The 26,524-nt window shown below is 39.5% G+C and overlaps 1 protein-coding gene across 6 annotated transcripts in view; it reads left to right on the top strand.

Moving 5' to 3' along the window:
* Positions 1-26,524, top strand: part of Pabp2 (poly(A) binding protein nuclear 1) — a 74,036-nt gene that overhangs the window by 6,108 nt on the left and 41,404 nt on the right. Inside the window, exon 2 of one of the 6 annotated variants that reach the window (XM_067111745.1) lies at positions 17,759-24,490. The exons of the other annotated variants lie outside the window; for them this stretch is intronic. Coding sequence (XP_066967846.1) covers positions 18,750-22,976 — 4,227 coding nt within the window. The 5' untranslated portion in view covers positions 17,759-18,749 and the 3' untranslated portion in view covers positions 22,977-24,490. Of the gene's footprint in view, positions 1-17,758; positions 24,491-26,524 lie in introns of those variants that run through there. 6 annotated transcript variants of the gene reach the window in all.

Here is a 26,524-nt window from a genome sequence, read left to right on the forward strand (position 1 = left end):
GCTCTTTGCTTCGGCCTCTCTACCGCACCTCAGGTGTTCACGCAAGTCCTCGCTCCTCTAGCAAAATGACTATTTAATGGGCATAAACGTCAGTCTGTATCTGGACGACTTGCCTCTTTGATCCCCTTCGAGAGAAAAGTGCTTGAAGGACTTGAACATCTCTCTCAGGAACTGGGAATTATCATCTACCTTCAGAAGCCTCAGTTGGCCCCGTCACAGGAGTTCCACTATTTGGGGATGAGTCTCAGCTCTCGGACTTTACGGGTTTTTTCCCCTTAGCCAAGAGAATCACCACCCGCCTTCAGATGGTCCACAGGTTTTTTGCCCTTTTGTCTTGCTCAGCCCATCAATGGGTGAGCCCACCAGGGGAAATGTCGTCCACCAAGACGTTCATCTAGTTAGGCAAACTTCTTAGGATAGTTTAGCAGTCTTCCTCAAGGCCAACTGGGAGAGGGAAACGGCACTTTTTCCATAAACCCAAAGGTCAAGTCAGACTGCCAGTGGTGGTGGTCCAAACATAGACTTTCGGAAGGAAAGCCCTTCATCCTCCGAGCCCAGAACTAGACTTCTCTTCAGACTCCTCGGTTCTAGACTGAGGAGTCCTCTTGGGGAACTGGGAAGTTTCTGGGATGTGGTTGCCAGAAGAACAGAACCTTCATATCAACATCAGAGAGCTGAAAGCACACTCACTTGAGGCTTCAATGCTTCTTGGCTGTGGCAGTCCAGACAATACCACAACTCTAATGTACATAAAAAAGTGAGGTGGCACTCACTCAATTTCTCTCTGCCAGACATCAAAGAGATCTTCTACTGTGGACAGATCAAATCGAGTTAGTCTAGTCACACGATTTATTCAAAGCAAACTAAATATTTTGGCGGACTAACTGAGCCATCACAAAGTAGGTCCTTCCCACCTTGGATCCCCTGGTCTATCGGAATCTGCGATACTATGGGGCAGGCCGACATTGGATCTGTTTGCCACCTCAAGGAACCATTGCCTACCTCTCTTTTGTTCTCAGGCCCTGGATCAAGCATGAGTAACAGATGCCATACTGCAGATTAGTCCCACTTGGACCACTATGCCTTTCCACCCTTCAACATGGTGAGGGAAGTTCTGAACAAGCCTGGGGCTCATTGCAACATTACGATGGCTCATAGCCCTGTTCTGGCCCACGAAAGAATGGTTACAGGACCTGCTACAGTTGCGGGTCGACTTTCCAAGACTCCTTCCCCTAAAAACCATGTTTGCTCAGACAACCTTGCTTTTAAGAGCTAACCAAAGGGTTGTCTGCTCTTGCCCTGGCAGGCTTCAGACTGTCTGGAAGCTTGTCAGAGTGTAAGGGTTTTCAGGACGCACTGCAGAGGCTATTGCAAGATGCAGGGGTCGTTTTCCTAGCCACATCTTTTAGGTTAAGTGGGCAATTTTCCGAAGCTGGTGTCTCAGACTCAACGTCTCTTCTTCTGAGACATCTGTGACCCAAATTCTGGATTTCCTTCTTTATCCGAGGAGATGTAGGAATCTCTCGTCCTCCACCATTAAGGGGTGTCGAGCTGCGTTTAGCTCAGTGTTTAAACATAGGGGTCCTGAATCTTGCATCAGTCCCAGATCTTAACAACTTCGTCGAGTCCCTTGATATATTTAGCAAAGAAAGGAAGATCCAGTCTCTTGGAACCTGGACATAGTGTTGAAGTGGCTGGCAGGTCCCTCTTTTGAACCCTTTCGTTCCTCTTCTCGGAGAAATCTTTCTCGTAAGACTCTCTTCCTTGTGGCCTTGGCTACTGCTAACATATGAGCGAGATCCAAGCCATTGATGAAGGGTAGGTTTTTTCACAAGGAGATGCAGTTTGCTGCTTTACCCTTGGATTTTTAGCGAAGAACGAGGACCCTTCCAAGTCCTGGCCCCGTTTTTTCTCCATTAAGACCTTAACGGATACCTTACCTCTGAGGAAGAAGAAAGAGTTCTTTGTCTTGCTAGGGCTGTAAGGTACAGTATTACTTGAGCAGGACCGAAAAGATCAGAGGACCATCCAGTAACCTCTGGTGCTCTGTCAAGAACCCAATTCGCCCTCTGGCTAAGAACGCTTTGTCCTTCTTCGTCAGAAGACTTAACTACTGAGGCGCACTCTCAGGTTCTGGAGGACATTTCGCCTACATCGAGAAACCATCGTCTTCCTCACTTCTGTTCCCCTGTTGCGGACCCTCCCGCAAGGGCAACGGATGCCATGGTTCTGGATTAGACAGGTCTTGATGTACATGCCTTCCCTCCCTTTGGTATGATCAGGGAGGTGATCAAAAAGTTTGCATCCCACCAAGATATTTCGATGACCCTAGTTGCTCCATTTTGGCCAAGGAAGGAATGGTTCCCAGACCTGCTGCCACAAAAGCGGTTGCTGCTCAGACAGCCCCACTTCTTCAGGTACAACCAAGGGTTGTCAGCTCTGGCCCAGACAGGCTTCAGACTGTCAGGTGAAGTGGTTTTTTGAGACAGGCTGCAGAAATTATTGCTGGATGCAGACAACGCTTTAGCAAGCTCTACCAGTCCAAGTGGACAGTTTTGAGAAAGTGGTGCAGCCGCCATAACGTCTCAGAAGAAGAGACGTCTGTAAGTCAGGTCGCTGACTTCTTGCTCTACCTGAGGACCTCCAGGAAGCTTTCAACCTCCACTATCAAGGGGTATAGGTCTATGCTGAGTTTGCTGTTTAAACATAGAGGTCCAGATCTGTCCTCTGACCAAGAGCTAAGTGACCTAATCAAGTCAGTCGATTCCGTCAAGCAAGAAAAGTCGAATGTTGTTTCCTGGAATTTAGACGTCATTTTGGAATGGCTCTTGGGTCCCTCCTATGAACCGCTTGCTCTCTCTCTCTTAGGAACCTGACCAAGAAAACTCTCTTCCTTGTGGCATTGGCTACCTCCACCAAATGTTTAAGTGAGCTCCAAGCAATCGATGAGTGAGTTGGCTTTTCACAAGGAGACGCAGTTTGCACCTTCTCTCTTGGGTTCCTTGCCAAGAATGAGGACCCTTCTAATCCTTTGCCCCGTTTGTTCACCATTAAAAAGTTAATGGACATCCTTGGGCCAGAAGAAGAGGAGAGGCTTCTCTGCCCTGTAAGAGCCCTTAGGTATTGCCTTCAGAGGACAGAGATCAGGGGGCCTTCAAACAACCTCTGGTGCTATGTGAGGAACCCTTCTCGTCATCTTTCCAAGAAAGTTCTTTCCTTCTTTTTGAGAAGCTTGATTTCAGAATCCTACTTCCAGATTAAAGAAGACGTCTAGCCAATCTTTAAAGTGAAAGCCCACGAGGTCAGGGCCGTTGCTACCTCTTTTGCTTTCAGACATAATATGTCTCTCGAGTATCCTTCAGTCAACTTTTTGGAGATGCAAGTCAGTCTTTACTGCATGCTACCTCAAGGACGTGGAGACTACTATTTAAAATTGCAGTGCATTGGGACTTTTATCCGTGGCTGGCATGGTGTTGAGAGAGGAAGCATATGGGGACTTCTGTCCCTCTATTGTCCCTGGCCTTGGCATAAGGTGCTGAGTTTGTGGGAATCCTAGGGGTACTTAGTACCTGGAGTGCCCGCCAGTTTTTTGTGGTTTGGGTGGTGGTTTTTATTTATAGTGTGTGCAGGCAACAGCATTGTTGGTTTATTCTGCTCTGCACCCAGGGCAAGGGCATCTCTTTTTAACTTTGCTAGCCACGGGTGTACTTCCCTCGCTGCAAAGTTCCCACTTATTTAGGGACAACTCTGGGCTATACAGCTACACCCACTACAGGTCAAGCGGAGCATTGACCAGAGGCAGTAACTATCTGCAGTTGCTCTCTTGCCGGGTAAGGAAACAATGAGCATTGTCTCTGTGCTAACAACTGTTCTGTTTCAAAGTCATTACCTTGATTAATGTTTTGGGGTAGAATATGTCCATGGATCCCACCTCCTTTCAATGTGGAATCAGCTATGGAATTACTTGGTAAGTTACTTGTATAAAAGTGACATTTTTATGATAAAATAAGCTTCTATATATACTCGTCAAGTAATTACATAATCGGAGCCCTCCCTCCTCCCCTCGCATGGACATAAGGGCCTAAACGAATTGAAGCTGTCTGCTAAGTTGTTCCTCCTAGTCCGTGTAAGTGGGCGCAGCATTTACCTACACCAAAACAAATGCCATCGCTACCATGAAATTTGAATTTTTTAGGCTGCCGTAGGTAGGAAGCTCATAGCTATGTAATTACTTGGTAAGTATATATATATAAAACTTATTTTATCATAATGTCATTTTCATATATACTTTCCAAGTAATTACATAATTAGAGCCTGCCCTCCTCCCCTCTGATGGACATAAGGGCACAAACAGAATGAGGTTTTCTGTTAAGTTAGTGGGTGGAGCTTGTCACTTCCACTGACTCTCGAAGTGCTACCGTGATTTTTTTTTTTAAATAAAGGCTACCGTGTGAGTTAGAAACTATAGCTATGTAATTTCATAGTAAGTATACATGATACTTAATTTTATTATGAAAATATCGTATTGTATCTGTTAAACCTAGTCTTATGGTCATTTTCAAAAGCTACACACCTCTGTATGTGTGGCATCCTTATCCGAATACAGGCATTTTGTATGAAAGAATACTGTTAGACTAAGCTTTGTATATTTGTGAGAATCCCTTATCGTAAAATATCTGCCAAGTGATGCACTGATTAATTAGAAAAGGAATCCACCTGTAAATAAAACATTTTTCAGAAAGCCAACATCATGCACCTCACAAAACAAAATGTTTCAGACATGGAAACATTTATAAAAGGCCACACATTATTAATGTCAATAGGACATGAAAAGTGGTAATTATGTGTCGTCAAGTTAAAAGAACAGATAGTAGTTTTTGCAGCTTGGAATACAAGTGGTAATGTATTCCATTTGTTCCTTTTTATTCATTTATTAATTTATATGTAAAGTATGTGAATATAGAGAATAAGCAAGCCCCAATTTTGTATTTATGATATTTCAGATACAACAGAACTGTAGGCCATAGTTAATATTTGGGTATTAGAAGACTCAACTATGTTGAAGATGATGTAATAAATAAAAACCATTATTAACATAATAGTGTAGGTATTAAAACGTCTATTATAGGCTTGTTGCAGTGGTATGTTCCAATTGTGGTGATGAACAGCTGAAACCTGGGGTGTTATGTAGGGTAAAAGAAAAATTGCGGATAGTTCAAACAACACCGGTAAATTGGGCTTAAGATGCCGTTAAGGAAATACTGTACTATACAGGGTACAGTATATGATTTTGTCATCATTTTAAAGTACTTACTGTATGCGAAATTTTTTTTTTTTTTTTTACATTTTTACTCCTTATATATATATGTCTGCTCTTTGTGGTAAAGGAGAAAACTGACTTTTAACTGTTAGGTATTGGGTTTGTATTTGACCACATTTTCCTTGCCAAAAGTTTCATTGTGAGATATCTTACGTTGTAACAAAATTCAGCATTCAGTTTAACCAAACTCCTGTGTAAATAAAATGATGGTTTAATCCAGTATCTCTTATCCTGTAATTGTTAGAACTGACTAACATCAGATAATCATGGTAAGTGAAATTTAGGAGTAAAGGCAGTAAGTGTAGCCTTACCCTCTTAATGTGGATTTATTTCTCTTAGCACAATTGTCTTTTTTGTATAATCAGTTTTGCTGGTAGCATATTTGCCTTATCCAAGCCCAAAGTTCATTTCAAAGAAATTTATAAAATAATGGCCTTTGGAACTTTTTTCAATAGCTTTCTTTTGTAAATTAAGTTCGTAATGAGAACGAGTGCTTCATGTTGGTAAGTGTTGCACGTACTTAGCCTGTTTTTATCATTTGTTGTATCCAATTGAGGAAATGAGACTTCTAAGGATATAAGATTTTTAAAAAGTACCCTATTGTTTTGTGAGGTAATTGTTGAATAAAGTGTGTATTCAGTAACTTCATGGAGTTTTATTGATACTATACTGTATTATAACTAGTATTTGTTGCAATTTTCTTCATAGCCATTTCAAGAATGCCGTGCTTATTCAGTCTGCTAAAGTTGTAAAGAAAAGTACCACAATGTAACTGGTTTGCATTTGTATATGTAGTAATGAATTTTAGAACCAGAATGTGAAAGGTATGAAATTATTGTAATACAGTATATGAAAGGTTTTACTTGATATTGTGTAACCATAACCTATTAATGTAGTGTACAGTACAGTAAACGTTAATGGCTGTATAGGCTTGAACCTTGTAAATTGGGTGCACCATGTGCTGTAATGTGTTGGTGTCATTTCACCGAATGGTATAAAGATATACTTGAATATGTTTAGTTAAATGACAATGTACATGCTGTAAAAAGCTATAACCACACATCTCGTATTTGCTGTATATAGGGCTGATTATTTCTGTGAATTCTAGACAAACCATACATTTGAGAGTGCTCTCTCTCTCTCTCTCTCTCTCTCTCTCTCTCTCTCTCTCTCTCTCTCTCTCTCTCTCTCTCTCTCTCTCTCTCTCTCTCACTATACACCTAATTTGCAGGGTATGGTACATTTACCATATGGGTCATTTCAGGGCTAGGACTTAAATAGTGAAGTAGTGAATAGAGATTTTTAAATAGTGAAGTAGTGAATAGAGATCACGATTACTCAGCCAGAGTTGGGCATTTTGTTTTGGTTTACACTTTTGTTTGTTCATAGAAGAATAAAATCTATGGTAGTAGTTGATTTAAAATATGTGTTATGTGCTGCATAGTTACCTTTCTGATGCAGAATTTTCAGCTTCGGTGCTGTGTTACATAGGTATACAGGCAGTTCCCGGTTATTGGCGGGGTTCCATTCCCGATGGCGTGACGACAAACGAAAATTGCCGCTCACTGAAAATCAGTGATAATAGCACTGATCCCTGAAAATCTGGTTATTGTCGTCGCTAGACAAGCGCCGTAAAACTGGATCGCCGGTAACCGAGGCTGCTGATAACCGGGGACTGCCTGTATATATTTTATACATATTGGGACTCGTATAAAACTGCCTGATAACAGGTTATTTGTATTTTTTTTTTTACATGCACGGAGTACAATTCATCCATGTCCTAGGACACACTTGTTGGAAACCTGCAAGTCCTGAAAATAGTTCCTCAAAACTGCACATACACTGTAATGAAAGATCTGTTTCTTTCCCTGCAAAATGTAAATTTGAAGATAAAATACCATGGTCTGGAATATGTCCGGACATTGAGAGCACAGTAGTTGAATTAATATCAGGATGCTGGAAACTGTACGTCTGATCCTTAGTTTTGGAATTTTAACAAAAAGGCAGTCATTGCTCCTCGCTGTTGAACGCGCACGTTTGTGTTTGTGTAGAGAGGGGGGAGACTTTGTCCTATTTTGTGAAAAATAATGCTGTTAGCATCCTTGGTTTTGTTGATATTGTTCATTGATTTTTGCAGTTTTAAAAGTCAAACAGCTACCTTACTAAAGCTATGCTTTGATATTTTAGAGACCAGATTTTAGAAATCATGTCCTGTACTTGGAAAAATTTTCTCTTTGTCAGCGTAAGTGTCTGCAAAAGGCAGTCCTATGCCTGTGCAAAGGATGTATTTTACTGAAGAGTACACAGATCCTCTGAGGGTTCCTCATTAAAAACTGCTGCCCGTACGGTTATCTTAGTAGTCCATAGGTGCCAGAAGTATGTACAGTACATACATAAGGAGAGAATCAAAAAGCAACAGGTTACTATGAGAGAAAGGCATAACTGAATAAAACTAAAACTGTTAACTTGGGTGAATGCAAGCAAACAACAAGATCACCTGCTCAGGTCAAAATTACTGTCTGCAAAGCAAGGTGAGACCTTTCCCAGAAGTGAATGGAAATGAAAACCAGAGAATAGTTAAACACCATGAAGAAAAGCGAAGCACAGATGCTCCAAGCGCAGTACATTGTTGAATAATGTAAAAATAAATGAAGTTAAAATGAGTTTCCTCAAAACATTGAATAAGAACATATAGAAAATTAAATAAATTGTGAAAAATTAAGATAGTGGTATTAATCACTAGGAGACTGAGGCCAATTGGATGTGAATCGGTACAAGATGGTGGTACTGAACTCTTGCATGGAGGAAGAACGGTAACATCAGATTGTTAGAGGAAAGGCAATATATATGATTGTAATGAACATAAGCTGGTGCCGTACTGGAGAGAAATGTATTCCAATTGGGTCACCTTGCTTGTCTTAAAGTGGTAACTTATTGTAGCTTATAGCTAATCCACTATAACCACAAGCTTACAAGTAAAGTGGAAACTGTTACCTTATCTGGACTTCTTACTTATGGGGAAATTAATTTACACATGACTTACCGCTGAGAGGAGACGGCACCTCAAGTTCAGGTGTAAGACATCATATGAGACAGTACTTTGCTTCACCTATTTGCTTGATTTAAAAAAAAATTGACTGGCCAATTGACCAATTATTATTACTTATACTTAGGTTTTTTATTCTCTTGTGACAACTAACCAGAGTTTTTGGTAGAAGAGGAGTGCTGAATGAAAACTCAGTAGTTCAGCATCTTTTGGCTTGCCAGTAATTTTTTCTTTTTAACTAGAGAGATGTCTTCTTTCTTTATTTCCCTTTACCCTCTCTTACTGACTAATGAACACCATATTCTTTGGAACCTTGAATATTAAGTCAGTGGCCCCTGTGGGCTTGTTCCATATGAATAGGGTTCATCTTCTGTATGATAAGATGATGATAATACACCTTTTCAAAGTCTTAATTTCATATAAATAACTTACCAAATAATTACTTAGCTATAGTTTTTAACTCGCGTGGCAGCCTTTTATTTAAAAAATCGTGGTAGCACTCCGATTGTTTAGTGCAAGTGACAAGCTCCGCCCACCACATGCAGTCTCCGGTTAACGGCTGGGGTACTGTCCCTGGCTGAGTGTCGCTAACCGAAAATCAGTGATAATAGCGCTGAAAAACCCCCTAACGGCACCGTTAACTGGAGATTGGCGCCTAAATCCCCCCTAGCGGCGCCGTTAACCGGAGATCAGCACCAAAATCCCCACTTAGTGGTACCGTTAACTGGAGATTGGCGCTGAAAATCCGGCTAACATCATCACTAGCCAAGCGCTGTAACACCCAACCGATGCCTCCGTAAGCGGGGACTGCCTGTATTGAGAGTACTGGAAATGACTAACAGATAACCTCATTGCGTTTCTGCCGGCTTTCGAAAGTAAACATCGGGTGTTGACAGCAGCTTTTGTTCATTTGTTTTCGGTTGATAACTGGATTTCAGTGAAGTGTTATCTCTTATTTTGAGTAGCCTTCAAGGTCTGATAGCTTTCAGGATCAGTTTTTTTAGTTTTTGTCATTATTATGTCTGATACAGGTTATCTAGTTTTTGCTACTGTAGTGAAGGTTGTAAAACCAGATTGATCAAATCTTCATATAACTCTCATATAATTTGTAGTAAGTCTAAGGGGCAGGAATATAGTAAGGAGAGCTTGTGCTGAATGTAATAATTTGGATGAGCAAAAGTGGAAGGTGCTTAAATCTCACCTAGACCAGTTAGAAAAGGATAGGAAGAGGAGGTGGCCTCTAGAACCAAGAAACGAGCTTCACTTAGCCTAGAATCTATACCGAAGCTAAGGTTAGAAGATAGCCCTGCTATTCCTTCTTTACCTCTTCCCACTTTTTCTCCTGCCACTAGCCCTCCTACTTTTAATCCACCTATTCCCGTGCCTGGCTCCCTTGCTTCAGACCCTGATGCCATTGCCCATCTCATCTAGGTTGACAAGAAATTTAACGTTGTTGTGCAATTGGAGGAGGTGGCTACTTGTCCCACCGGTTCTCCTAGATGAAGGCCCTTGTCCTGCTCTCCTGAACCTGGGAGAAGACATACTGGAAGCCCAATGGAGGCTGGTGGGGTTGGCCCACGGGTAGCTGCCCCCTCAGTCGAGCCTTTTGCGTGTTCCCAGGTATCAGCAGACAGCCACTGGGAAGGGGTCTTGATGGATGTGCAACAGTAGTGTCGGGCAAGTGGAGGAGGTAGCTACTTGTCCCACCAGTTCTCCTAGATGAAGGGCCCTGTCCTGCTCCCCTCAACCTGGGAGGGGATGTACCAGAAGTCTTATGGAGGCTGGTGGGGTTTGCCCACGGGTAGCTGCCCCCTCATTTGAGCCTTTTGCGTGTTCCCAGGTATCGGCAGACAGCCACTGGAAAGGCGTCTTGATGGTTGTGCGCCAATTATCGTCCACACTGTTATTAACCTTTCCCACACTGTTATAAACACTTCCTACGCCCTTAAACACTTTCTATACTCTTGAACCTACATAATAGTTCACGGAACAGAGCATCAACAGTGATAAAAATTCTCTTGTGTATGGAGTACATGTCTCTTGTGTATGGAGTACATGTTGCAATGATTTACTTATTTTCATATATTAAGAATTAATGTAAACACATTAACATGTTATTTCACTTACAGAATCCACTTAGTATACTGTATTACTGTTTTGATCTGTTATCACCGTAATATGCATAAAAAAAACGATCATCTCACATTTGAAATGTTTACGTTCTGAGAATCGGCTGACTGAAGCTGCTCACTGCTACTGAAAGAATTAGGAAAATAATTTTTTAGTTGCTAAAAGAAGCATTTATTAATGGAATTATTTTAAAGATTATATACAGTAATTCATATTTCATTAAGAGAGAGAGAGAGAGAGAGAGAGAGAGAGAGAGAGAGAGAGAGAGAGAGAGAGAGAGAGAGAGAGAGAGAGAGAGAGAGAGAGAGAGAGAGAGAGAGAGAGAGAGAACTGGTGTTTACTAACGAAGTCTCAGCACAGTAGCTTAGGACAAGACTAAGTCTTGACTTGACAAGCTGGGGATGAGAGAATATACAGCAACCTTGAGTTTCTTATGTATGAAATTCGGATTTTAAATATTTTGATGAAACATCAACAGCGATAAAATATTCTCGTGTGTACTGTTATACATGTGATAATCATAAAGTCAACTACTAAACTTGTACTAAAGCACGGTTCAGTAAATCAGAGTAAGAAAAAAATATGGCAACACGAACCTAAAGTAAAAACAGTTACAGATGTTGGGACAGTGTTTTTTTTTATATATATATATTACGATAATAATAGATCAATATACAGCAGTTTATACTGTAAGTGAAATAAAATTGTATTGAAGTTTTGCTGTTTTATTTCATTAAAAGATTTAATATTGAGAGAGAGAGAGAGAGAGAGAGAGAGAGAGAGAGAGAGAGAGAGAGAGAGAGAGAGAGAGAGAGAGAGAGAGAGAGAGAGACCTGGGTTGGTTAAGTACATTGGTAAGCTGTTTTATGATTTTGTGGGATTTGAATGTAGCATTCAATATACTTTTTGCTGTTTACATTAATATTAATATAGTAAACCCCCTGTATTTGTTTGGGATGCGTACCCCACCCCACTGTGAATAGCTAAAATCCGCGAATACTTAAAACGCCTTGAAAAACACTTAGGACTGCCTATTTTGATAGTTTAAAAAAAAAAACTCAAAAAATGCTTATACCTGGGTATTTTAATAGTTTTATCACAAAAAGTGCATTTAGTCATGAAAATGATATGAAAGTGCAATAATTAGTGAATATTTCTTAGTGAAAAATACCGCGAATGAGCAAATTTTCCGCGAATAATGGGTTTATATGTTCCACAGAGAAATCCTCGAATAGTGAGACCGCGAATAAGGGGGGGGTTTTTAGGCTAGAAAATGCGTATTTTACCACAAAAATAAAAATAATATACCGCAAAATCCCGCAAAATAGCCAAAAATCCGTGATACAAATTTAGATGTATTAAAAAATCCGCCGTTCAGTGAGGCCACGATATGGTGAAGGACGACTTTATATGATTATCATTGAGGAATTGTTAATCTGCTCTTACAAAACGAAGGAAATTTAATGCACTGTTCTGTCATGGTACTGTATTTTAAAGTACAAAAGATCTCTGCAAGAATTATTCTGGCTACTCTTTGAATTGGTCACTATTGTCTGATCCATGGGTTATTGGTGGATACTCAACATGACTTGTACCTTTTATGAAAAAAATAGGTAAATTGAATGTTTATAATTTTAACTGATGTCGAATTTCAAACTTGAGACATACATCTCTAAAGAAATTTTGTTAGAATGGTTTAACATTTTCAGTTTATTCAACCACAATGTTTTTATAGAAGTGTAATATATGAGAAAATGTTTTGTGTAAAGAGCAAATCCTTTAGCCTAGCTGTTTATGGTAAGGGTTGAAATAGTATACTACTGGTTAAACTGCATAATAATGACTTCCATTTATGATTCTTTGGGACCACCTGTGCTCTATATATGCACAGTCTTATGACCACTGTTGCTTAGGACAGCCCCCCCCCCATTCCCCCATTCCCGTCATGCCTCCAAAGAGACTCAGGAAGGGACGGGTAACCTTTAACGTTCAGCATGTCCAAGACCTTTGGATCACATGCAGACAGTGGGGTGGGGTCTTCCCCTGCCTCCTTGGGGGCACATATTTGAGAACCGGCAGTATCTTTTCACTTAGTTTGTGCATGTTTTCTGAAGAGTGTGCACGTTGAGTGGTCTCACTCTAGGGAGACGTCTCCTTTGGGCTCCTCCTCTTCTGTGCGGGAGGCACGTGATACAGGCAACACTTGCGCTTGTGCTGGTTGAGTGGTCTCACTCTTTGGAGAGGTCTCCTTTGGGCTTCTCCTCTTCTGTGCAGGAGGCACGTGATACAGGCAACACTTGTGCTTGTTCCCCTGTACCTTGTACTAGCTCACGTTTTCCTGGTAGGAGTGAGAGTAGGAGCAGGCAAAGGGGTTAGATATTAGTTGTGTCTTCCTCTCTTGAAGGAGATTATGTAGCTTCTGCCCTTGGGAATCTTATGGATCTGAATGGTCCCAGTCCTCCAGACCCCCCTCTGTTTGAGCTTGAGCAGCACTTTCGGGAGATTATTCTGCCGAATTTTAAACATAATGATCCCATGGATGCCACTTTGGCTCTACACCTGGCTATGTTCTTGGGTGTGCTCAGGAAGCATGACTGTTGGTCAGGTTTCCCTGGTCACAGCTTGCTCATAGTGTTTTAGATGAGGTGAACATCCTGATTTATGGGTCAAGGAGATCCCTTTCATCTAGTAGATCTTTCAGTCCACCTCCCACTGCTTATGTGCCATAGGCGGCACTATACATGCCAGAGGATGTAGAGACTATTCCTCTTGCTTTGGATTCATCAGTTTGTACAATGATGAACAACCTCCCTTTGGAGAGATTTTACCAAGGTGGTGGTTTATTCTTGGCGGCAGAGATGGGTGCTATGAAGTCTGTTGCCATGGCTTCTCTTTAGACTACCTTGTGGATTGACCTATGGTTGAATATGTTGGCAGACTCTCCTGTGACAGGTGTCTAGTTTTGGGATGAGATTGCAATGTTTAGGAGGTTGCTGGGGTTGTTGGGGAAAGGCATATAACATTCCTTGTACACCAGAGTTCTAACCTATGGGCAAAGGCTCTGAGAAGGGATGTGGTTGCCTCTCTTCGCCTGTCAGGTTTCTCTTGAGAGTAGCCTTTTGCTGAGGAACAGCTTGTTGTTATGCTCACCACTACTCTTTATGAAGAGTAGGAGTAGTGAGGAGGCTGCGATTTAGATGAGAACGGATTCTTGGTGTTTTTTAATATACCAGGTGATGTCCTTCAAACCCAATGTGGCAGCAAAGGCACTTGTAACTCAACCCTTGGGTGCTGTTAAGCCTTCAGTGTCTGGAGTTTCGAGGAAGCCTGCTCCTACCAAACCCAGACACCTATTCCATTCTTCTCCCTCTAAGAAGGAAAGAGAGGAGTCCCAGCTTTTTCATTTTCCTCCAGCCACAGCTAGGAAGGGTGGAAAGGGGAATGAGAGGGGGTGGGGCTGCTAAGGGTGGTAATCCCCTTCCTCTACTGCTATGAGTAGGGGCCTGTCTGGTGCCATTGTGTAGTGTGGCAGTCAGGGTGCAAAGTGCTGGGTTGTATCTGCCCATCAGGACGGATGCAAGATTCAGGTCAAGGACTACCATCCTCCCATACCTCAAATACAGATACTGTTCCACCCATATTCTCTCAACTTGCCAGAGTTTCTGGCCTTGTCAGTGCTGGTGGAGGTGATGAATGAAAGTGGCACAATGGAAGTTGCAGAGTGCCAGTTTCCGGGGTTTTAAGGTTGTATCTTCCTGGTGGAGAAAGTGACTGGCAACTGAAGACTGGTGATCGATCCCCTAGAGTGTGGCATTACCAGGTAGGATTCAGCTCCAGTCAGTTGTATATGTCCTCTTATATAAAGGGCTATGGTTTGGATTCCCTTAGGAACAAGTACAAATTTTTTAAGTAATTTGTATGCAAATCAAAGCATTTAATAACTCAGTCGAACCTCTACCACCCTGCTTTGTTTTTGTGGTTGGAGGATAAAGTGACTAGTGACGTGAAGTGAGTTAGGATTATTCCCCCACTCACCCCTCCATAACCACCAATTAGTAACCATGTTACCAATTTGAACAGCTGTGTGGCTCGTTTTAAGGTTATTACACTCCCATATAAAAGGCTCTTGTTTGTATACGTGGGGAAAAATACAAATTACAGCTAGTCCCCCTATTACGGTGGCTCTGATTGTACCTACGGCGCTTTTTCAAATTCATGAAAAATCAGTTCTGGGTTACAGTTGATTTTCCGAAGTTATGCTGCCATAGGCTCTGCTGTTCCGGGTTACAGCGTTTTCCGACTTACGGCATGCCACTAGAACAGAACCCCCACCATAACCCAGAGACTGCCCACTTGGTATGCAATTTCAGTCTTTTGATTTTGAAATTATATTTGATCAGCCCATTGTGTGATTTGCATTTTGTAGTATTTCCCCAAAGAGAACCTGTATAGTAGTGGTTATCATTTCTCCTGAATACAGGCAGTCCATGGGTTATGTCCGGGGTTTTGTTCCTGGAGTGCGATGTAAGCGGGAACATCGTATTGAGAAATTGCAAAAAATTAGAAATACAGTAAGTGATGAAAGCCTTGCCTTCAATCCTTTGGTTGACTTGAAAACTTCCCAATTAATTAACCTTGCTTCTGGTGAGGTGTGCATCCATAATCTTGTAGAATTTCCTCCAAAACTACAAATATTGGTCATTGCTTACAGCATGCTGCAAGACTGAAACGATGCAACCTTGGAACGTGTGCTGTAACACGGAACTAATTGTGTGATTAATATATTTGAAAAGCACCGTAAGCTTGGAACGAAATAACCCTGGGACTTCCTGTATTGGAAAGTTCAACCCCATTACTGTAATTCTTTCTCATATAGTGTTATTTTGTCCATTTGTGCACTCTGGCCTCATTATATCTGTTTGTCTTAGATTTATTTTGCATTCAGTATCTAGAAATATGATGGATTTTACTAAGCAAGCTTTGTAAATTGTGTGGTTTTTTGCTAATTAAGGTACTGTAACAACATCTGTGTTTTCTAATGATGTAAGCTTCTTATCGTTACTCCAATCTAAACTTATATCGTTACTCCAGTCTAAACTTACCTTACTCTGATGTAAACTTCTCTTTGCTCTCTTGACTACTCTTTTCATTATAACCTATGAGAAGGGCAAACAGATTTGAAATGCAGAAACTTAGGAGATGGAAACTGCTAGGTAGCACCCTGTTATTTATTGTAAATTCATTGGACAAAACCCTGTCAACACTAACTTTGCATCTACTTTAATCATGGATAATTTATAATCATGGATAATTTCAGTTAGCTTTACAGTGGCTTCTTGTAATCAGCAAACGCTATCAGAAGAGTGTTGTTAAATTCCATATGTTGCAGCACAATATGTTCTACATAAATATTTGATCTGTGTACCCACTGCCGTTTTTAAAACACTTTGTTTGTCTCTTAGCTTTTTATCAATTTCTTATTGTAGCCTATTGAGAATAAGCATACTGAATATTTTCATTGTAAGTGATGTACGTGCTGTGCCTCCATAATTACCACATTCAGTCAGGTCACCTTAGCTTTGATTTCCTGTTCCCAAGCACCAGACTTTGTTTTTTGTTCCATATTCTGCGAAACGGGTTAGGTTGTATACAGGGTGTCATTCCAGCTTCAGCGAAAATCATATCTGCTGTGATTCCATCCTAACCTAGTGTTTTCTGTCTTGTAAGTTTCTTTATTGTTAATATGACCCTGAAAACTTTAAGAGTCATTGATTTGTGCATTGGTCTTCAGGATCTGGTTTAGCTACCAGGTTATCCCCTCTCATATCTCTTGAAAATGTTGCACTCATTGCTGTCTTTCATTTCAGGGAGTTATTAATCCATTCTTCCTTTTGAGAGGTACTGCATTGTCTTCTTTTTGTTTTTGCCCTGGAAATTTCATTAACAATTCTTTTGGCTATCGTAACATCAGTGCCACTCCCTAATTACATGGCTATGTCAACATTATCATCCTGTTTGTCCAAGTAGCTCATGTCGTCTTGATTGTAACTTCATTATCTAGGCTTAACTACTCAGTGCATTCTACTTTGCATTCTTCATTTCCTCCTTGAGATTCATTTACATGGGCCTTTTGCTTCTGTCTCTCCTTTATTGTATCTTAGGTCTCATTCAGAATCTAAGGTTTCTGTCTTGTGACCTTGTATCTTGTTATTCTTTTTCTAGTGGATTAATATATACTCTTGATGTCAAACCAATCCTCATTCATTGCCTGCACCTCCTCAGACATGGTTTTAGAGCTTCAGGTGTATTTCAGATCTTAGCTACAAAGGCCTCTTTGATGTTCATCTTCAAGACGTTTTACTGTATTAAACCTAGATACTCTGTTGACTTTTTGTTGGGTGCTCAAAATTTCTACTTTAGTGTGGCAACAACACTGGATATCACTACCATCAGCTGCTTTTCTATAGTTCATAAAATTTTCTCAAGTGGTCTTTTCTCTCTCGATTTGTGGAATTGATGGGTATGTGATCTATTTGGTTTCTGTGACTGCCACCTAGAAAAGTCCAAGTGTAAAGTCTTTTTGTTGGAAAAGAGAACCTCTAATCGTAAAATTATGTGCAGCACAAAAAGTAATCAAATGCACCCAATGTTTATAGTCTATCTTAGTCCTTCCTGGCCCATTACATCCTCCATATCTTCATTGTTCATATTCATATTCACTAACAACAATTCTCAGATATCTTTCTGGATATTCATTAGTAACATTCTACACTTTCGGAAGCATAGTAGCTTAGTTCAGTAAAAAGGGATACGAAATAGGTTAGCTCATTAGATGGGTTTTCTGATAATCCCTAAAGATTGTTTATGCATACATGGTAACCGTACAGTAATTAGACATAATTTCTGTTAGGAAGTTTCTTTTCAAGGTATGAATCTGAGATGTATTATGTGACATGTTCTGGAATGTACCTTTTTGGTGCTGCTCAACAAGTCAGTCAGTCAGTCAGTCAGTCAGTCAGTCAGTCAGTCAGTCAGTCAGTCTCTCTCTCTCTCTCTCTCTCTCTCTCTCTCTCTCTCTCTCTCTCTCTCTCTCTCTCTCTCTCTCTCTCTCTCATTATTGTATTTGATGATTACAAGAATCTTCATATCTCAGTTGTGCCAATAGAAAACAAGTTTAGTTTTGAAAATTGATGGTGCCCAACAAGCCTTATATACAGCAAAGCCAGAGGGAAAGTGTGTAATATATGTCATTTTATTTTCAGGTTGCAGAGTTCTTGCATCTTGAGAAAGATCTTGAAATGTGCTCCTACCCTTCATATTGGAAGAGACCTTGAAATTAGACCTTCTGCAACATAGGTTGTCCTAAGTTTTGCTGGCGGTTTTGCCACCAGTGTTTTTGAAATGAAATCAGGTAGCCAAAGGAAAGAAGAATGGCATCTATTTTTACCACCTTGGGTGCTGGTGACCTTGAGTTGTTAGGAAATGTTGCTGGACTTGAACACAGATTAGGAACTGAGCTCCCTCAGGGAAATTTCTTTGACCTGAAAACTATCATTACTGTACTATGTTGTAACAGTGAAAGTGCAATATCATGTATTCCTAGAGGCACAAAGAGTAATGTGTACTTTGTTTGTACACATTCAGGATTAGATTTAGATTTTGTAGATGATTGTTCCTGGGTATCAGGCAGTTCAATACATCGAATTCGCTATGTATGCTTGCCAAATAATGCCTTGAAAAGAGTTTCTTACAGAAATAGTTTGTATGTCATCCCACAGTTGACAGGTGGTGAGAGAACTTTTGTTCCTTTAAATCCACAGCCATCACATGATGATATTCTTGAAATTCATACAAGAACTTTTAGTCATATAGAAAGTTCAGATTACAAAAAGAGAGCTACATGGATTACTAAATTGCCAGCCCGCATATGGCCAGATCTTCCAGGAACTGCATGTGTTGAGTACTTGGGTACTTCACCTGAAGTATCTTCAACTGAAGATGAACCATATACATATGTGGATCAGGGAGAAACTATAAAAATACAAGACAGTGCCATTTTTAATCCAGGTAGCTGTCAGGATGGTGAACAAGTGGACTTGAATGCTAATGGTGGAACATACGACCAAAAAAATTATGAAGCCCCCTCAAATGCCCATTTTATTGATAGTAACTTAGTGTGTGAAGGACATGAATTTGACATTCCAGTGTTAAATGTAGAGGAGATAGAAAAATGTGTTCCTCAAGATTTGCCTTATGAACCTGTGTACACGGATGAAGGAGTCAGGAAGTGATTTTGCAGAAAAACCTCTATATTTTTATACCACTTCAAACTATTATGCTCACTCTGTGCCCTCTTCAATCCCAGTTTATAAAGTGGCTGAAGAAGGAATGGGAGGGACGGCTTTTGAGGAAAATAATGTAACAGATTATGAGACAGAAGTATCGCAGCTTTATGCAGACATTGCTGCAAAGCGTAAAGACAGTAAAGTTTCAGTTATTGCCTCTAATTGTGGCAGTGGTAATTTAAGCAGTAGTGTATTTAGTAATTTTATAGAAGGTACACCTTTACCTGAAGGAAAGTTTTTAGATATGCAGGATCTTGTTCATGCACTTCTTTCATGTACCCCATTGAATAAGATACCAAGAGGTTTCAAGAAAAATCTGTATTTTATTGTTAAGCAAAATACACAGGGTGATGATAGCATTTCTCTTTCAAAATTATATGCAGATGAATTTTCTTGGGTTGGTTGTTTTGAAACTACAGAGGCTTTTTATGGCAAGAAAACAGGAGAATTTGACAGGCTAGTTTTAAAGAAAGGTAATTACTTTTTGAACAGTGAGAAAACTCCCATGAATCCTCAACCAACATCAGATGATATTTTAATAGTCAAAAGAAACTATGGCTCAGCACAAGCACCATTTAGTCTCCAAAGGCGTATCACGTTGGTCACAAATGTACCCTCGTACATGCATTCTAGCATTTCTCTGACAGTGTGTGTTGAATATGTTAGTGATTTGGAAGGGTCTGTTGATGGTGAAGAGTTTAGTAATTTACCCTTTCCAGTTCAATTGCCTCACAAATCTGCTCTGACATGTGGTGTTCCATTACCAGAAGGAAACTTTTTAGACATTGATACCTTGCTGGCAGCATTAGTGTCAAGAGATAGCTTGTCTTATATACCAGATGGTGTGAAAGAAGATGTATACTATATTTGCAATGACTCTTCAAATTTGTTTTGTCGAAAGACGGGGAACTTAATTTCTAATTTTGATGCGTTCGGCCCATGGAGTAATAGTCATTCTGTTATTATAAGTTTTATTGTACATGAAGTGGGGTCATATGAAAGATGTTATGCAGAGGATGAACTTTATTACAGACAGAAAAGGGTGGGCAATGATATGAAATATGAATTGTATGATCCACAGCCATCGTCTAACAGTATACTGGAAATTTACAGAAGTCACGCCTCAAGCGTAGGTCTTTGGAGAAGAATTACCTGGGTAGTTAGAGCCCCTAAGGTCCTTTGTTCAGTTGTTCCTCACACTGCTTGTGTAGAATATTTAAGGTTGTTTCGTCAGGGGCCCTTAATGAACAAAAGTGATGATGATCTTGTTGACAGAACAGCATGCAATGAAGGTGCACCTTTACCTGGAGGGAAGTTTTTGCCCCCAAGGTCACTTCTACAAGCATTGCGCTCTGCTAAACCTGTTGAAAACATTCCAGAACGGTTGAAGAATAACATATATTTCATTGTAGGAATTGAAAAGGTAAAAGACTTGCTTAGCGACAGTGACTGGTATTCAGGAAGTGAAGTGACTCATGAAATGTTTGCTACTGTACCAGAGTCAAAGTCTGATGTCAAAATATTTAAAAAACGTGGCTTTTATTATGTGAAGAACGGTGTGCCATTATTACCACAACCAACATATGACAGCATTTTGGGTATTGATCGCCTTACATCAACATGGAGAAAGTCTGGAGCATGCAAGAGACAAATAACTTGGATAACTAAAGTACCTTCTCACTTGGCTCCATTGCCAATAAATTTAGCCTGTGTTGAATATGTTGTGGATACTGAAGCATGTCTGGAATCTGTTGATTCATTGCAGTTAGAATCTGGGAAAGTTGCCCATGCTAATAAACAAAAATTAGTAAAGAGTGCTGTTGGACAAGACATAACACAGCCTGTGTCTTCTCCTCTTATGAATGAATCGGGAAGTTTGTTGAAGGATGTTTTATTTCCTATTTCAGATGATGTGAGACATAGCTTTATTCATCATGTAGAGTATAGAAAAGGTGAAATAACTTCATTGATATTATATAAAGAAGAGCAGTTGTTGAATTTGTGTCAGTTTTGTTGTTCTGATTTCCACCCGTCTGTACTTTGTGTGAAAACATTATTTAAAAACCAAGCCTTTAATGTTACTGTCTTGACTTACATAAATTATTCTGTAATTCATGGTCCTACAGGTGAACATCCTGTATTTATTGGTCCAATATTTCTTCATAAAGATGATGATTGTTTGACCTATAATGTGTTTTTATCTCATATTAAAAAAAAAATTAATGAAATTCATCGCCAGGTGAGAGGAGGAAAAAGGAGCCCACTGGTTTGGGGAACTGATGTTGTCGAAGCATTGCAACAGTCATTAACTAAGTTTCCAAGAAGTTGTAGACTAGTATGTTCCAATGATGTGGAATGCCATGTTTTACAGATGGTAAAGGATCACTTCAGCAAGTCATCAGAGTTGGTTGAGAAAACAGTCGAGGTGTTTGTTGGGTCTGAAGGACTGTGCAACAGTCCAAATGAAAAGGAGCTTCGTAATCAATTTAGAATGGCTAAACTTCTGGGAATTGTTCCTCCAGAGCTATTGCTGCAATTTGAAATGAAGTTTTTTCCCATATTGAAGAGAAATTTTGCGACTTATGATCATCATCCATGGATAAAACGAGGATGGGTAAATGATAGTAAAGGAATTATGTTTGAGCTAGCAAAAGCAGATAGTGTAATTTCTGGGTTTGCTGATATGAAAAACACAAACGAACTTGGAGGTGGCTGTAATATGTTGGTCAAACTGGTGAACGACCTGTATGATTATGCGCAAAATCAGGTAAACGAACTTTTCAGTGCTTTAATGGATAAGAGTGAGCTCTTAACACTTTGTGATGACTTTAAAATGTATAAGATAAGTAGACATTTGAATAGTTGTCTAACAGAGGCACAACTTTTTGAAAGATTTCAGAATTTCCTTAGTGGGAAAAAATTGAAAGCAAAAGTTGGACCCATGGAAAAAATTGGAGGTGAAAATGTAAATGTAAATTATATTACTGATCCAGAATTAGTTGTTCAGCAAAAAAAAAAGACTCCTGGGAAAAAGGCTGATGGCTACACTAGCAAAAAGAAAACGGTTCTCAGATCAGTAGGCAAAAGCATGAATAACAGACACAGACATGAATTACTTCGTGATGAAGTTAAACCTGATACTTGTAAGAGGAACACTGAGAACAGTTGTGAAGAAAGACCTCAGTTGTCCCAAAAAAGGAAGAGAAATAGTCTAACAAAGGAACTTAATACAGCTATGGAAACTCATGGAGCATTGCTTGGAAGATGTAAGGAGAGGGCAAAATGGCCCCAGAACAGACTTCATGAAGAAGGGAAATCAGAACGAAGGTTAGGTGATGACAGCCATAGTCCTGAAGCATTGCATGTTATAGATAACGTAGAAGTAAAGGAACTGCCATTGAAGATTCAAAGGAGAAACATTACAGATAAGACAGTTAAGGACAATAAGAGTGAAGTTATTCAGGGACATTTGGTGTGTGAACAGTATGGGCAAGAATCTGTAACTCCACAGAAAAAGATTGCTGAGGCAGGTTTTGGAGGTAGTAATTGTTATCGTGGACTGTTATTTGAGAAATGTGCAGTGAAAGGTGGAGAGGTATCTGAGAACAAATCGAAGAAAAAAAATTCATCTGGTCCAAAGTTGCAGAAAAAGAGCAAGTCAAATGGTTCATTGAAAAAGAGAAAGAAGAGTATTGTCTCGGGTAAATTGGGTGGAACGTACAAGATAAAATCTTTGAAGGGACAACAGAGGAAGTTGCTAAAAAATAACACTGGTCAGTTCTTCAGAATTCTTGGAAGTAATCACTCTAGTATTGGTAGACGTCAATTTACATGTTTAAAGAAATTACAGGGGAATTTACAGAAGCGCAGTCGTAAGTCAATGGGTAAACAAGACCAGGAGGGGGTTGAGCCATACTACAGTAAGTCTAGAAAAAGGAAGGGAAGCACTGACCAACATCCAGTAGGTAATGAATGTCAGGTGGTAGATGGAAATTCCAGAAAAAGCTGTTTATTTGAAGAAGTGAAATACACGGATAGAAAGACGCATTGCTTGAAAAAGGTTTCTGTGAAATTGGAATATCTTCCACAAGAAACATTAAGGAAATTATCAGAGCATGGTAGTTTGCTTGTATAATGCAAAATCAGTAATACCCATTTGTCCTAGAAGTTCATTTACAAGTATTATAATACATAGACTTTCCTTTAAGAAATAATCCAGATCAGTGATATCTTCATGCATTGGATGTTCATTTATTGTATTACTGATATGCAATATGTTTAAGAAATAATCCCAGATTGATGATGCCCTCGTATATTGGAAGTTTGTTTATCGTATTACTGAGAATTGGTTTTAGGAAATCAAAAGTACCTGAATGATGATATACATGGAACTAGATATTTCAGTTTTATAGAGCTTTAATGTTAGGAAGCAAAGTTTATTTTTATAATCTGAGTATGTATATAATGTACCAATAAAAATGAATTTATCTTGCCCTTGGACTACTAAGGAACAATTAGTTGTGTTGTCTGCTGAAGCTGTGTATATATAGTATATATTATTCATACAGTATTCCAGATCTTTTTGATAAAGAGAGCTGATAGTCAGCTCAGTGGTCTGGTTGAACTGTTTTAACAAAATGATAGAAATGTTACCATTTTTCTTAATGTTTTAGGGTTAACCTGGTTCTGTTTTCTTATGAGAATACAAACCATTACCTGTTATATAGAATTTTTAACTATAAAATGGAATTGGTCATTGAGACTTAGTAATAAGGTAGCTGACTGGTGGTATGTGGGTAATTTGGGGGAAACCCCCCTTGTCTGCTGTCGCCAGGCACTTTTGCTTCAGTTGCTGCCAGAAAAGAACATCTTGCTGTGTTCCTTCTGACTGCCAAGTTGAAATAGTGTTTTTTTCCTTTTTTAGGTGAATTTGATCTCAAAGGAGAATGAGCAATGTAGGTGTGAAAGATGTGAGGAAATGTGTCCTTTGTCAGGAGGAAATATTTCCCTTTGATGCCACCAAATCATTTCTGTTTCCTTCCCTCAGTATTCCCAGGTGTCCAGTTTTTCCTTGGGAGGGTTAGAAATCTCTCCCTGATTTTTATTTGTTCTCAAGTTTGTGGCAAAAACCCAGAAACAGTCAGTTCCCAGTGAGAGATGAGGAGCTTTTTGGTTCCCTCTGTCCGTCTTGTTTGGTGGTGATGCAGATGAGATGGTTTTATGCCCATAACAAGTAAATCTCCCATGTGAAAGGCAGTGGTTTGTATTCGCATATGAACAAGTAAATATTTGAGAGTAATGTGTAATTTTTTAGCTGTACAAACCAGAGCCTGTTATCATAATCCCGCCTCAACCACCCCGTTTAATCCCTAGTGTTGAAGAACGTTTGGTGACAACAGGCGAGTGGTGGTTTCTCTCCCAGCCACTCACCTACCACCAGTTAACTACCTTGTTAGTAAGTTCCAAAGACTGATTCTAGCAATACAAATTACTGTACTGTACTTTGAAAGATATGTTATTTTTGACTGTTTTAATCAGACACACTGTATTTTAATCAGACACACTGTATACTGTATGTATCTTTTTATATTGTGATTTATGCACATAATATTGACTTATGTAGAGTAAAATAAAGACTTTCAAAAGAAAGCATTCTATTTGTTTAAAAACACTTGACATTACAATACCTCACGAGTACATGAAAGAAAGAGTGAAGCAAAGCATAAGTGCATAGAGAGTAGGACTTAGAACCAGGGATGGGGTTAAAAGCACATAAATGCTTGGACATCTCTTACCTATGTATCTCACAAATTTTGTTAATATTAACAGGTTGCAGCTTAAAACTAAATATTGGATTAGCTGAATATGTTGACTTTTGACATTTTCTTCAGTGGGTTCACTGCCAAGATTTGTTATTTGCTGTTGTTAGAAATTAGGACAACAACAAAATGTTTCACTAGGTTGGATTTTTTGGGTTATTCATCAGGATGTCATGTTGGTCAACTGAGTTGGGCTTGTGCAAGGATAAGCTATTCTTTTTATTTATTTATTTATTTATTTACATATTTTTTTTTTTACTGAAAGCCATGTTCCTGGGTTTGGGCTATGAAAAAATATGGAAATGAAACAATGAATTTATTTATGACAGGACCCAGTATAGGTAGACCTTCACTAATATGACACCGTTAAGACCTTGGGAGTAAGGATTACATTTAATCTATGACTAACCACTTCATCATCCCTTTGAAACATCCTCTACTGTGCCATGTGTAACTAAGTAATATTTTACCCCAATTTTTACCCCAAAAAGCTCATAATGTTATCATATATTCAATACAAGTGGTCAGTACTAGTCCTGATTTTGTAAGACGTCAGCAGTTAGTCTGTTGCTAGCCAGTATGGTATCCTCATCCCACAAACTGCTGTGCAACTGTATAGAATGTCATGAGGCAGCCATCTTCATTATCCTTGACATTTTTGGGAAAAGTTTGAAGTTTTTTTTTTACCCAGTTGAGGGTTGGGCATACTCACGTCACCCATGAATATATTTTAGATGGTAGCAGTATTCCAGTGTGTGCCGATTGGGACAGGTCTGTTGAGCACATTCTAGGTCACTGCTCCCAATTCATAAGCACCAAGAGAAAGAATGGCCTTCACCTGAAATCTCTTGCTTAGATTGTGGCTGAAAATAGTTTACTTGATCCCCCTGTGACCTTTCCAAAAGAAATTTGTTTTTAATGGCATATAAACCTTTAATATACAAATGTGCATGGATGATAAATTTCTGTGCATTAGCATGTGTTTAGTGTCTGTGATTTTTTAAAAGTATTTTTTTGGTAAAACTTCATTCATATCTTCATTGCCATGAGTTGTAGAATGTCCCTGGCCCCTCTGGCCCTTGTGACAGATCATATGGCTCAAGTTTCGTACATTCATTCATTCATAACAGTCCAAACTTGTGTTAGTTGTTCTCTTCCTTGACTTACACTTAAGTTGCTCTTGCGGTTCTTTATTACTATCACACTCAACATTTTAAGTCATCTTGATATATTTACACTGGATTTTCTCATTTTGGGGCAAGATTCTCTCTCTCTCTCTCTCTCTCTCTCTCTCTCTCTCTCTCTCTCTCTCTCTCTCTCTCTCTCTCTCTCTCTCTCTCTCTCTCTCATATGTGTCCAATCTCAATCTTTGAGAATTTTGTCAACTGTATGACACCACATCACTGCATTGTAATCTCTTGTGATATGATTTTCTTACCACACTGACTATTGACATTTGCATTTGGTAGTTGAATCTTTTCCAGTTAGCCTCCATTTCGCCTCCATTTCTCTGTCAGTGCACCAAGTCTGCTTATATAGACAAAAATATTTTTATATCAGTAACTTACCTAGCAATTACGTTGCTAATATTTTTACTTAACGTGGCAGCTTTAAAATTTGAAATTCGCAGTAATGTGCTATTGTTTAAGTGTAGCTGAGAAACCCCGCCCACTTTCAGGGTAGGAATAGGTACAACACAGCTGAAGAGCTCAATTCATTTCTGCTGCTGAACGAGTGAACTTCATTTGTTCCAAGCAGCTTTAATATCGATTTGGTTGCCGGCTGGTTGCTCTGTCTCCATTCCGTGACATACTCGTGTTTTGATAGCCTGCATGCTATTTTCATTAGTGTAGGTTCTGTTAAA

This window comes from Macrobrachium rosenbergii, chromosome 11 (assembly GCF_040412425.1).
Source record: "Macrobrachium rosenbergii isolate ZJJX-2024 chromosome 11, ASM4041242v1, whole genome shotgun sequence".
In the NCBI taxonomy this organism is placed as follows: domain Eukaryota; kingdom Metazoa; phylum Arthropoda; class Malacostraca; order Decapoda; family Palaemonidae; genus Macrobrachium; species Macrobrachium rosenbergii.